We start from the raw sequence: 14,364 nt of genomic DNA, 5'->3' as shown, positions 1-14,364 counted from the left end.
CCGACCTAAGCAAGACTCTAGTTGGCAGCCTTTAGCCTATATATTCCATGTCCCGTCACTAATCTCCCCCAAGCCGTTCTGGAACTATCTTATTAGCATTCTGCTTCACAGTCCATAAGGGAATTAAAGATTTAGCGAATTCTCGTTTACCAAATGTTTCACTGACTTTAACCTTCTGACCCACTGTGGCTACATTGACCCATTAACATTATTAAAATCAATTGCAAGGGCAAAAGGTCTGGCAGAGCAAGTTCCCTCTTTGTACAGGGCACAAACTACCCTACTCCGGGTAGCTGAAGTCAGGACACTCAGCTACGCACATGCTGTGCTAGATAACCAGCTCTTTAATTAGCAGAACAGCTGTGCTAAAAAAAATGGTGTTTGAACTGTGGTAGCTTTCTGTAAGCTATGCAATACATAAATACAAATGTGATCAGCTTGAAAGAGTATGTAAACACATTTCTTGATGAGCTGCAGGAACTTAATATATAATAAAGACATTGGTAAGTGAAAGGGAATTTAAGCTTGTTAATTCACAGGCTTTCAGGCTAATAATCATCCATGATGAAACGTCAGCATGCCCTGGCTCAGCCAGTTTCTGCTAGGCAGAAATTTTAAGCTAATGCCATACAAGAAATATATATTTATATATGTGTGTGCGGCTCCACTGGGAGACACTCTGGGTTCGAAATGTATCATTTCTTTATCATCTCTAATGCTCTTGCTCACATCGCATAAAAATATAAGCTTTCTTGATCTGTTAAACCACAAGTGTGTGACAGCAGTCTTTTGAAAGTGTGTCAAATCTCAAATTAAGAAGGAAACAGAGGAAAAATGGGAAAATGCAAGACAATTTTAGTATAGGCTCTAGAGTGCCCATTATCTACATTCTGAAACACTCAAATGCTGCTATAGTTCAGCTAGCTGCGCATCTCCTGTGGAGCCTGATGTTCCTATAACTCTTTCCCAAACAAGCTGCCATTATAATCCTACAGTATTTCTAATGCTCTGGTATATGTATCTAGACATGACTTCCCACAATGCACTGGCTGAGGCTGGAAGGAGGCACAGTCCAAAAGAAGCCTTTTGAGGGCACCAGGTTGGTAAAGCCTATTCTATCTTATACCCTTTCTAACAATGCGTTTTTAAGAAGGGTTGCAGATTCCATGAAGGCCATGAAGGAGTCAGTGTGGTGTAGTGGTTAAGAGTGGTGGACTCGTAATCTGGTGAACCGGGTTCGCTTCCCTGCTCCTCCACATGCAGCTGCTGGGTGACCTTGGGCTAGTCACACTTCTTTGAAGTCTTTCAGCCCCACTCACCTCACAGAGTCTTTGTTGTGGGGGAGGAAGGGAAAGGAGAATGTTAGCTGCTTTGAGACTCCTTCGGGTAGTGATAAAGAGGAATATCAAATCCAAACTCTTCCTCTTCTTTACATGCATAACCATATACATGAAGGTGTCCCTGGTACATATGCTTGCATTGTATGTCCAAATACCAAGGAAGGAGCTTGCAATGTCCATACTCAGGGATACTCACAGATGTCAAGGAAGGAATGCACAACAACAGGGGTGGGGTTGTTCATGAACCTACGTCGCTCGACACGGGAGCAAAGAATGCTGAAACAGGGTTGAGGTGTATGAAACGCAAGTTCCAAGAGAAACTTATTTGGAAATGTTTACATAGTAGGCGCATAGGCAGGGCTTACTCTATTGTTTTGTGCAACGCTTACGATATAGAACCTGCATTATTAAATTACAAGAGTAATTTATAGTGAAGCCAATAGATGAACTTCTAAAGCATTGTGTTTAGGATCCAGGTATGAGAGAGAGAATGTAATAAATACCGTATTTTTCCCTCTATAACATGCAGATTTTTTCTCCTAAAAAGGAAGGGGAAATGTCTGTGCGTGTTATAGAGCGAATGTGTGGTCCCTGGAGCCAAAAAAATCAGGCAAAAAAAATCGCGCTTCACGGAGAAGGGAAACCTGAAAAGAGGAAGCGGCTGCTTTCCTGCATTCTGCCTCAGGGTCTTACTGCCCACCCTTCTCTGTTTCGTTGCTGTGTTTGCTGAAACGGAACAAAGAGCAGGGAAAGCCCCTCCCCTCCAGGCAAGCAGAGTGTCTTCTTTCTAATTCCTCTCTGTGCTCCGGTGCTGCTGGGGGAGAGGGAGAGAGAGTGGGGGAGGGAGAGTGAGAGGGGGGGAGGGAGAGAGGGGGGGGAGGGAGAGAGAGGGGGGAGGGAGAGAGAGAGAGAGAGAGAGAGAGAGAGAGAGAGAGAGATGGCTGGCTTGGGGGGAAACTTTTGCCTTTTTTTCCCTCCCTCCCTTTAAATCCCTCTCCTGCATTCTTAGCCAGCTGCTCCTCTGCACACTCCTCTCATGTCCCTTCTTTGTTTTTCCTTCGCTCCCCACTTAAAATGTGGTTACAAAGCATAGATCAACATGGATCCTCAGGATCTTTGCATTGGGTCACCCCAAATTCACCATCAGATCACATAGCATGTCCATGGCTACAGCCTGCCCCCCCCCAAAATCACGCACCCACTGTTGCCTGGGGCTGCAATGGTGCAAAACGTGGTTACAAAGCATGGATCCACATGGATCCTCAGGATATTTGCATTGGGTCACCCCAAATTCACCATCAGATCACATAGCATGTCCATGGCTACAGCCTGCCCCCCCCAAATCACGCACCCACTGTTGCCTGGGGCTGCAATGGTGCAAAACGTGGTTAAAAAGCATGGATCCACATGGATCCTCAGGATCTTTGCATTGGGTCACCCCAAATTCACCATCAGATCACATAGCATGTCCATGGCTACAGCCTGCACCAAAAAAAGCACGCACCCACTGTTGCCTGGGGCTGCAATGGTGCAAAAACGTGGTTAAAAAGCATGGATCCACATGGATCCTCAGGATCTTTGCATTGGGTCACCCCAAATTCACCATCAGATCACATAGCATGTCCATGGCTACAGCCTGCACCAAAAAAAGCACGCACCCACTGTTGCCTGGGGCTGCAATGGTGCAAAACGTGGTTAAAAAGCATGGATCCACATGGATCCTCAGGATCTTTGCATTGGGTCACCCCAAATTCACCATCAGATCACATAGCATGTCCATGGCTACAGCCTGCACCAAAAAAAGCACGCACCCACTGTTGCCTGGGGCTGCAATGGTGCAAAAACGTGGTTAAAAAGCATGGATCCACATGGATCCTCAGGATCTTTGCATTGGGTCACCCCAAATTCACCATCAGATCACATAGCATGTCCATGGCTACAGCCTGCACCAAAAAAAGCACGCACCCACTGTTGCCTGGGGCTGCAATGGTGCAAAAATGTGGTTACAAAGCATGGATCCACAGGGATTCTCAGGATCTTTGCATTGGGTCACCCCAAATTCACCATCAGATCACATAGCATGTCCCTGGCTACAGCCTGCACCCAAAAAATCACGCACCCACTGTTGCCTGGGGCTGCAATGGTGCAAAAACGTGGTTACAAAGCATGGATCCACAGGAATTCTCAGGATTTTTGCATTGGGTCACCCAAAATTCACCATCAGATCACATGTCTGTGGCCACAGCATGAAGCACAAAAATGATACATCCACTGTTTCATTCAGAATGTTTTTTCCCTTGTTTTCCTCCTCTAAAAACGATGTGCGTGTTATGGTCAGGTGAGTGTTATAGAGCGAAAAATACGGTATGTATTAAGCCACAGCCCGTATGTATGGCATTATCTTTGGTGAACAGTGATTTGGAAGCATATATACATGCTGTCAAAGTAGCAAGACTCCCAACTCAATGCTCTCTGCTAATAGATATTATATGCAGTACTTTAGAAGAAAGACTGCATCTGCTTAAGAGCCCAGAGACACAATATTCATGGATCTACTGTACTCCCGTTATTTCCCCACTGTGGCCAAATGTAAAGAGTTACAATTATTACTTCATGGAAATCATCTTCTGGCAAATCCGACGGTGTTTGTAGTAATTCCAAACATGGTTTACAAGAACTGCCACATCATAAAGAGTTCAATTACAGCACTCTTCTTGTAAACTACTACTTCTGCCTTCCCTGCAACAATTTTATAGAGGGCATCTTTAAATTCTCTTTTAATCACTGCGCTCAGTAGCACCGCTTCTTCTCTATCCATCCACAACATAAAGTGCACGCAATTTCAGTTAGCAATGTTTGTGGGCAAAAGCAAAGGATTCTGCCGGCTAGAAACAGGAATAGCATGCATCATAACTTAGTTCCAAAATTCTCATTAATACGTCTATAAAGTGTGACGTGTGTCAGCTATAGTGAGGAAATAGAGGCCCAATTCAGATTTAATGGGGAAACATGACTTCCTACCTTCTGAATAAACTATGGCAAGACTTGGGTACTCAAACTTCCCATCTTCTCTTGCACACCCAGGATGGAAGCATCCACTTTCTGTTTTAAAGTTAGGAAACTGCACTTTAAGTGCAGTCCAAGAACAGTTCAGGATATGGAATCATTGATTCAGATACTGGCTTGTTTCTCAAATGGTAATTTACACAGTTTCCCAAGTCTGGATGTCGCAGAGGACCTGTTGCTTCTGAAAGAGGAAGAGAGTGGAAGGTTGAACATGTGAGCCTTGGCGCACTGTGACTTGTTCACAAGGAAATATTTCCAATTTGAAACCTCTGAACTGGAACCAAGCGCTCTTTTTATACTCCAAACTGGCCACATTCTACATGTAGATGGCAATTCAACTGCTTATAGCGAAACATGATGGATCAGTATGGCTGGGTGATAGCAGCATCACCCAGGTTTTTCCAGAGCTGCACAGCATATCCACTGCTTCCCCAGTATTTCTCAACCATCTGACGCCATTATATCCACTAAGTGTGAATATAATAACATTTTCCCACTCTCTTTCACTATGGCATGAATAACTAGGAGACATGTAATGTGTGGGTCTACTGTGGTTTATGTGGCAAAATGCTAGTATGATAGCCAAATGCTAATTTTATCTTGGGGTGCTCCAGAAGGTAAAATAATTACCTTCCCTTCCAAAAAAAAGGGGAAGATTATCAAAATGTAAGTTTTGCTTAATCATGTTTGAAGATACCATTCATTTTCATCTTACAAACAATTCAGGAAAGATTTGTCCTCATTCGTATTTCTTGCCACAATACTACCCACAGAATCAAGTTGGTTATTCTTGGTTACAATTTTGTGCCAAACCAAAACTGTCACCTAGAGATCCTAAATATCTTGGGACAAATTTGTCTGAAAACATAAAGCACAATTTTATTGCTGCAAAAAAGCCAGAGACCCTGGACGTCTGAGACAGCAGCTGTGTCTCTCACCCAAACACAGCCATAAAGAAATTCACAGCTCTCCCTTTCACACTTCTGCAATAAGTGTTAGCAAATGTTCTCCCTACAATATGTGTTTACTTCTGAGAAGCAAGCTTAAGAAGTATAATATAAAGCAAGTGTGAAATATCAGCACTGCCTTTTAAACAATCAAAAGTAAGAATAGGGAAAGATAGCTTCTGTGTTTGATGTCTGACCAGTGGCTGTGGCTACACACAACACTAAATAATTGTACAGTGGTACCTTGGTTCTCGAACGGCTTAGTTGTCTTTACAAATCAACTCCCAAACGCCACAAACCCGGAAGTAAATGTTCCGGTTTGCAAACGTTTTTTGGAAGCCGAACATCTGACGCGGCTTCCGCTTGAGTGCAGGAAGCTTCTGCAGCCAATCTGAAGCCGTGCCTTGGTTTTCAAACAGTTTTGGGAGTTGAACAGACTCCCAGAACGCATTGAGTTCAGGAACCAAGGTACCACTGTATAGTGTAACATGCATGAGCAGAACGGACCCTAAGCAAAAATTCAGGCTCTCATTCCCGTTCCCACCTCCGAGTCTTCTGCTGCACAGCCAGGAGGAGGACTTTGCTCACATTTAATTTCACTTTCCACAAATTCTGGCTTGGTGTGTCCTATGAACCACAGATCATTGTTTAAAACTGACTCAGAACAATGGGTTACATGGCTTGCTTTGCTTAACTAACTAGTTTGGTTTAAACCATGATTTCCAAATCATATAGCACAACAACCATGGAAGCTAAGAACCGGTGAGGTCCTTCTGCTGACCACATGGGGGTTGTAAGGAGGAGTATGCAGACCCAAGGCTTTGGTTAGGCTTCTTCTTAGTCATGCATGTAGGGTCAAACCATGGTTTAGCACCACAGAAGAACAAGTGTGCTATTTTGAAATGCAGCACACAAACCTCTTCTGGAGCCTAAATGAATGGGCACATTACTTAATACAATTCAGAGGGACAAGCAGAAACAGAAACTCCTGCACCTCATTGAATAGAGAAAATTTGCAGGTTTTCTCAAGGTTGCATGTGAAACTGTCCATTGCAAACTTAAGTGGATTTTTTCTGCCTTCTCACACATGATACATTTGACCAAATTTAACTGTACCACAATTTTATTTTCTTCCCTGAAAAAATGATAGCTCTCTTCTAGTTTAAACAAATTTTCATCTACTTTGAGATTCTTGGAAAAAGACAGTTACATAGCATGGATTTTGTATACTTTGTTCTGCTAAAACTTCTTTCCTAAACAGCTGCAGCTAATACAAAATCTTTTAAAAAGTAGGGCACGGAAGATTCAAGTAAATATTAATTATTACACTGAGGCTTAGGCAAATACTAAATGTTCCAAGATCAGAAAAAGCAATATACTTTAATGTCACTTTTCAGAATTCTGCAATGCAGCTTTTGGATGTTATCATTTAGAAGTAGGTGTTTTGTGTTTGAGAGAACTATCATGGTGCAATGACTAGAATATTAGATTTGTATATAGAAGCTCAAGTCCGTTCAGATAATCAATGGCCAGCAATTCATCGGGTGACAAAATGGGCAAATCACTATCTCTCTTGTTTCACAACACTATATCATGAAGTGGCCTGGCAATGATGACACAATTACAAGCAACTTATCCGGCGAAAATCCAGAAAAAGAAACATCTGCACCGCACACCTCTGACCGAAGAACCTGGCCATTGTTGTTAGACAAACTCCAGCTATTTAAACAAATTCATTTAATGGTGCGTATGATAATATGCATTATTTCTTGGGCTCCATGATCACTGCAGATGGTGACAGCAGTCACGAAATTAAAAGATGCCTGCTTCTTGGGAGAAAAGCAATGACAAATCTAGACAGGATCTTAAAAAGCAGAGACATCACCTTGCCAACAAAGGTCTGTATAGTTAAAGCTATGGTTTTCCCAGTAGTGATGTATGGAAGTGAGAGCTGGACTATGAAGAAGGCTGATCGCCGAAGAATTGATGCTTTTGAATTATGGTGCTGGAGGAGACTCTTGAGAGTCCCATGGACTGCAAGAAGATCAAACCGATCCATTCTTAAGGAAATCAGCCCTGAGTGCTCACTAGAAGGACAGATCCTGAAGCTGAGGCTCCAGTACTTTGGCCACCTCATGAGAAGAGAAGACTCCCTGGAAAAGACCCTGATGTTGGGAAAGATTGAGGGCACAAGGAGAAGGGGACAACAGAGGACGAGATGGTTGGATAGTGTTCTCGAAGCTACCAACATGAGTTTGACCAAACTGCGGGAGGCAGTAGAAGACAGGAGTGCCTGGCGTGCTTTGGTCCATGGGGTCATGAAGAGTCGGACACAGCTAAACAACAATAATGATAATGTTCCATCCCTCCCGGTCCATGTTGTGTTGAGTCTACACTGCCTCCTGTACCATCTGCACTGTGACTGGAATGGATACCGGATGGGTTACAATGGCAAGTACAGACTGCATGGTCAGAAAAGTATTTCTAAACTACACTGCTCCTGTTTCTTCCAGATAATTCCTGTTTCTTCAGGAAGTACAGGAAACTGCTATGCAAAAGCAGTATTATAATCTTGGGATGTTTTGTAAATTAAATCGTCACGCACACCGATACTGCCTTGAACAGCAGTTACCAAATGTGAAACACAGCATTTCACCATGTAGACTTAACAATATTCACTACAAACCTTTCTTTTTCAGGAAGTTTGCAGTGACCTGGAGAAGACTGCCAAATCAGCACCTCGAATTACTGAATAAATAGAGCTTGTTATATGCCAACAGCTGCCACATGGAGTAATCTGAAACGTCTTTCAAATGGCAGCTGTAATGCATAAATTGGCCTTCAGAAGTATAATTGCTGGGTTCCTATAAAGATTAATAGATAAAAGTTTGTACTCCATAGGTTAGGCTAGGCCTCGGTCTGCAGTTAAAACCTAAGATTTTTTTTAAAAAATACTAATAAAACACCAGTGACCTATGGCATTTCCTTGTGCTCAGTCCTCCAACTGAAACTTCTCACTAAATTATCCAACTAGTTTTAATGAAATGCAAGGCACATTCTCTCAACGTGTCATGCTAATTATTTTGGTGTTTCTTCAATAAGTCAAAATACAAGACTTGAACGAAGTCAAGCTCTAGCAGCCCCTGTAGAACACAGATAATCTTTTACATATTCTAATACTAGTAGATCTCATACACAATGACTGACTTTGAACTCTGTTTATATATTATTAAGGTTAAATATCATTGAATTGTTACATGTTAACAATGGTTCCATGCTGTTCTTCTTGAAGTATTCTTTTCAAGTTTTACCAGGACATGGAAAAACACAGATGACTGATTTGAAGCAGAGTGGCAAAATGAACTTGGTAAACTACCAGTCTCATCGCCCATTCGGATGCAGAGTTCAGCATGCCATACCTAATTCTGCATACAACAGCAGCCTTGTATACTTTGGCTTAGACCCAGCTACAGTCATGCACATCTAGCCAAAGACAATCAACAGCTTCAGGATGTGGGCATCCATCCCCAAAACACACCCCTACATATCCAACTGGTCCAACAGGGGCTAGCGCAACCATGGATCAAGATACACATTTCCACCTGCCTTAGTTGAAGGCACAGAAAAATATCCCTGTACACATCTCACTTGCCAGATATGGCATTTATCATCATAGTTCTTTATTAACAAAAGCTATTTCTGCAAACTGAACACTTCATTTTGTCTACTCACTTCTTGTGGCCAAATAGAAGAAAAAGTAAACCAGACTGCCATGTTGACATGCTACAGCCATGTGAGTGGAGCTTATTCTTCATGTGTTTTGTAAGGAAAATAACTAAGGAAAAATAGGATAATTATTTCCACTGGGATAAACTACACATTTGAGACTGTTGTTTTTATTAAAAGTGTACTGCAAAGAACAGCCCCAGCAACCACTTAATTGGCCCAATTTATTTACCATGTTTCTTATTCCTGAATTCAATGATATAGCCAGTTATCTAAAAACATGACAGCCCAAATCCTCTTCCTTGCATGGTTATTTTATTATTATTTATTCCTACTTTGGGAGGAAGGTTGGTATATTAATGTATTAAATATATACATACATTCCTAGACCACCCTTTGGCCCAAGGCAACACACAATATTTCCAATAAAATTCGTAACATATTAAAACCATTCTAATACAAAATTGTCAACCACAGACCAGCAGCCCTTGGGTCAAACTCTCCCCATAAGCCTGCAGGGGAAGAAATGTCTTCTTCTGACTTCACAAGCCTGGAAGTGATGAGACAACTGTGCCTTCAATGGAAAGGAGTTCCACAACAGAGAAGGCCCAGTTTCTCATCATCATAAACAAATCATGGCCATTGATGGGAGCACAGATAGGGCTCCCCTGCAGATCTTAGGAGCTCAGACTAGCAGATGCTGGGAGAGGTGCTGTATCAAGTACTTGGGACCCAAGTTGTGTAGGACTTTATGTGCCAAGTCAACATCAAGTCTGGTATTCCTCATAACAGAATATTTTCTTTTTAAAAATTGCCCAATGATCTGTTCAATCTAGTATGCTCACAGAATCCAAAAATCATTTGGTGGTTTAGGTAGTTTGATGTTATTAGTTGTCAGAGAATTTAGTACCTATGTAGCGTTTTCTTCTTTCCCATATTTATCAAATGCAAAAACAAAACCCATTAAACTGTACATAAGTTTGTTTCATCTGAATAACGTATACTTTTCCCACTAAAGTTTGTTTTCAACGCAATACACACAACCATTTAAATTATTTCTATTTTAGTACTGCTACTTTGTATCTGTGTTCTGATAGGTGTCCCATATATCCCTTCCAAGCAACTGAATTCCTCAGATGGTACACTGCTGAGAGTATAGTTATGTCCCAGAGGTGGACTTGGCTTGTACAAGAACTCCCAGGCAGTTTGTGTTACAGAGTTCCCTAGGAAAAGAGATTGATGGTTAAACCACTCTACAAGGGGTAGAACAGTATCCTAACAACTCTGAGCATCCTTAACAAACTACAGTACCAGAGTTCTTTGGGGGAAAGGCACAACTGTTGAAGCAATAGAATAGTGTTTTAAATGCATAGTGTGGAAGTGGCCTGGATTCAATTACCAGCTGAAACTAGATAGGCTCCTAGCGTTGCGATATTTAGCCACCTATTGAAACTTTTTGTTTAAGGCAGCTTTCCTTCGAGATCTGATTCAGTAATCTGTGCAGCAATTGCATACAGTGGTGCCTCGCAAGACGGAAAACCCGCTAGACGAAAGGGTTTTCCGTCGCGGAGGCGCTTCGCAAGACAAAGTTCCCTATGGGCTTGCTTCGCAAGACGAAAACGTCTTGCGAGTCTCACCATTCTCCCCCCCCCCCGCTTCCCCCCCTTTTTCAAAGCGGCTAAGCTGTTAATAGCCTTTTAACAGCTTAGCCGCTAAGCCCGCTAAGCCGCTAATAGCGCTAAATCGCTAATAGCGCTAATCCGCTTAGCCGCCAATGGGGTTGCTTCGCAAGACGAAAAAACCGCTAGAAGAAAAGAATCGCGGAACGGATTCTTTTCGTCTTGCGAGGCACCACTGTATCTGAAAAAAGTGGGGTTTTCATACCCCCATACTCTGGAGGCACCAGCTAGGCACTCATCCTTCAAGCTGAACACAGTCGCGTAAGATTCTGAGACAGTGCTGGCAAAGAAGGCCAGTCATACATTTCAAAGACACGTGTGACTGTACAGTAGACAATGCATGCCTGGTCTTTTTCTGGCTGCTGCTCCACATTAAAAAGCTAGTAGGGTGGAACTATAGCCATAGGTACCCAGTTGCTTGGCTGGGAACCCTTAGTGTAGAGATCAAGGTTTCCCAAACTTGGGTTTCCAGCTATTTTTGGACTACAACTCCCATCATCCCTAGCTAGCAGGACCTGTGGTCAGGGATGGTGGGAACTGTAGTCCAAAAACAGCTGGAGACCCTTTTGGGAAACCCTGGTGTAGATGAACAGAGTTCTACCAAAGCCAACAGGACACTATGTGAAACGGAGTTCCTGATGACATCACATGTTGGATTTGCATATACAAAGGGTATTTCATTGCCATGGACAAACTCAAAATTGCAATATAAACTTTTATTATGTACGCACGTCGGAGCAAATTAATCTGTATGCTTCAATATAGCCCACATTAGTTTTCAACCAATGAAGTGAAGACCTTAAATCAGCACATACAAGGAACATGAACTAGCATATTTCTAGAAGGAAGATCTTGTTTGTTTCCAAGAGACATTTTATTCAAAAGCTGCCAAGTGCTAGAAAACAGAAGCTGCAGATATAATGAAGCTACAGAACAGGAAAGTGAAACTCTTAAAATATTATGTATGATTGTATAAACACCGTCTTCCGCTGTCACATTAAAATAAAAAAGCAATCACGGAGAAACAGAACTGATGTACAATATAGGCAGGGAGGATGTTGTAGCATTGCTTCTACTGTTAAAAGACTGCTTTTTAAAAGGCTATCGAACATTTGTAACTGATTAAACAGAAGGTGCATGGTCTAAGCCAGCCATTCCAGATACATGGGAGCTGTCAATCAGTTACAACCCTCCCTTTGCCAAATCAAAGGGCATCCTGGAAGTAAATTAAGTGTAGCAATTGCAATCTACGCTGTTAAAACTGTGCAATCAAGCAGTATTTTTAAAAAGAAAAACAAGAAAAGAGTCCTCACTTCCAGTTTAACTGTGGCTTGGAAAGAGAGGGGCTGGAGAAGGCTATTCAAATCCCAGCTTCCCTCTTGCTGTGCAAGCCCATTTCCCTTTCCACACTGGATACTGTGACTCTATTAACCAGATGACTCTGTGATGAGTCTTCAGCTGGAAGCTGGGGCACTTATCACCTAAAATGGTTTAAGCTTATCCCCCATGACACACACTCGCCTACCAATTTATCACACTCTCAAATCAGCGAGTGGCCTGAGCGGTACAAAGGTGGACTTTCCCCCACCCTTTCAATTGGGGCGTGGGGGGGATCGGATTTAGCCAGGATTGTAACCCCCGTTATAATCTGAGGGTGCCAGATTTTTTTTTGGGGGGGGGGCAATTACTCGGAATGGAAAGATGTGCGCTCGCCTCCTTGCATTGGAGTTAAGGCAGGGTAAAAACCAAGAGGAGACTCAGCAAAGAGGAGGCGGCTTCCCTGTCCCACCCCGACGGCCACCTCAAGACTTCTTACCTTTCACTTGACTTTCATATTCGGCCACGATCTCCTTGTCCTTCTTGAATCTGCTCGGGGTTGACATATTATCCGCCCGGTTCTTCTTTCAGGGTAGGGAAACACTTGGCAGAGTTTCGCGCGGCACAATTTGTAATTGCGGCGCTTACAGCAGAGATCTTCCTCGAGGTGGGAAGGACTTCGCCGCGCGTCCCAAGCTAGATCTACCGGCGATCGTAGCTGGAAAGGCGAGAGAGAGAAGGGGGGGGGGGACTTTTAGGCTAATCCGGGAGCAGGCACCATCTCCGGGGCGCGGCAGCAACAACCAAAGGCTGGGCGTCGAAGCGGCCGGGACCAGCCCTTCCCCTCGAGTCTCGGCAAATCCCTCGCTCTTTTCTTCCTGCGGCCGCTGCCTTTCACTCAGTCCGCGCCAGAGCCTGGACGGCAGCCCGCAGCATCGCGGGACCGAGGCAGCGAAATTTCGCCTGCGGGTCAGAAGTTTCGCCTGCGGCTGCGAGCGCCAAGCAGGCGGGACTCGGGCAGGGGGCGACTCAGAGCAGAAACAAAAGTTCTCGCTCCCCCCTAATGGCTTCTCCGCCTTCCCGCTCTCTCCGGAGCCAAGCCCCTCGCGCCGCCGCCGCTGCTGCTGCTACCACGCCTTCGCCGCCTCAGCCGCCCTCTCCGCCTCTTATCCGCAGCTGCTGGCCTGGGAATGCAGGCGAAGGCGCGCAGCCCACCCGAAGCCGCCGCGCGCAGGCAAGAGACTAAGCCGCCAGCCCGGGAGCTTCCAAGCGCCTCGCGGGTTCTCCTTCTGCCGCCCCTCCCCTGCGCCGAGCCGACACCCCTCGCGGCCAATGGGGGCCGCGCCGCCTCGGCCGCTGCCCAATGACAGGCGGGCGGAGGGCGGGGCTTAGCGGGCCAGGCTGCCCGGATGCCTCCCGGGGTGCGCGAGGAGCGGACCCTGCCCAGGCTCGCGCCTAAAGCGCCCGCTTTGCCGGGCGAGATGCCGCTAGGAAGGAGAAGGGAGGGTTATTGCTAGCAGCTGCAGAAGGGGAAGCGGCTAGCCGAGAGGAGGGGGGTGGGGTTCTCCTCCCGGTTTCTCGCCCCAGGAGCATATGGTGAGCGGGGCTTTGCTGGGGAAAGGGGTGCGAGGCAGAGATAAGGTGTTGCAAGAGCCCTTGATCCTGGCGTGGAAAGTTAAACCCGCCGCTGTCTGGCTGGAAGTGGGAGGGGGAAGGCTGCTTAGTTTGGGGATCACGCTTTTGCAACCTTGCCGCGCGGCCGCCGGAGCATTGTTTCTGTTCTACAGGATTGGCTTGGAAGCCCCAGTTCCTCAGGCTGGTTCCTGCTTGCATGGCTTGCCACCAAGACGTTTCGTTGAAACTGCTAGAAGGCGATAGCGGGGCTCAAGGGTTAATCGCACTCACCCAGCTTCGCTCCCTCTGTATAACCTGAGATGCGGGCAGCTTTCCATCTGATGTGACCACAGTCTCGATGCGAAGTGACCACACCCATCTTTGTGGAGGGGACGCACACAAACACACACACACACACACACACTGTCTCCGGTAGACTGAAATCTGAATAGGAGGCGAGGCCCTTCTTGCCTGTGGATCTCTAAAGTGTGTATTTTAAGCAGCACGGACCAACATAAAACAGCTGGGATTTCGCTATTGTTGCTCAATAAGAAGCAAAATCAACCAAGCCTTTCATAACGTTTTTATTCAGGCTGGCTCTGGCAGTGACTGAACATCAGGTCAATAATCGTTGTTTTTTGCAGGGGAGAGGAGTATTTTTTTGTTTTTCTCTCA

At 44.8% G+C, this 14,364-nt stretch overlaps 1 protein-coding gene across 3 annotated transcripts in view; it reads right to left on the bottom strand.

Moving 5' to 3' along the window:
* Nucleotides 1-13,997, bottom strand: part of SRGAP1 (SLIT-ROBO Rho GTPase activating protein 1) — a 110,687-nt gene extending 96,690 nt beyond the window's left edge. For 2 of the 3 annotated variants that reach the window (XM_077934685.1, XM_077934686.1), the window contains exon 1: nucleotides 12,575-13,365. In XM_077934685.1, the coding sequence (XP_077790811.1) occupies nucleotides 12,575-12,641 (67 nt within the window). In that variant the 5' untranslated portion in view covers nucleotides 12,642-13,365. Of the gene's footprint in view, nucleotides 1-12,574; nucleotides 13,366-13,980 lie in introns of those variants that run through there. The other variant, XM_028745350.2, reaches the window with a different exon arrangement.
* Nucleotides 13,998-14,364: the final 367 nt, after the last annotated feature.

Source organism: Podarcis muralis, chromosome 10 (genome assembly GCF_964188315.1).
Source record: "Podarcis muralis chromosome 10, rPodMur119.hap1.1, whole genome shotgun sequence".
NCBI lineage: Eukaryota > Metazoa > Chordata > Lepidosauria > Squamata > Lacertidae > Podarcis > Podarcis muralis.
Note: the sequence above shows the minus strand (reverse complement) of the source record. Positions and strands in the feature narration are given on the sequence as shown.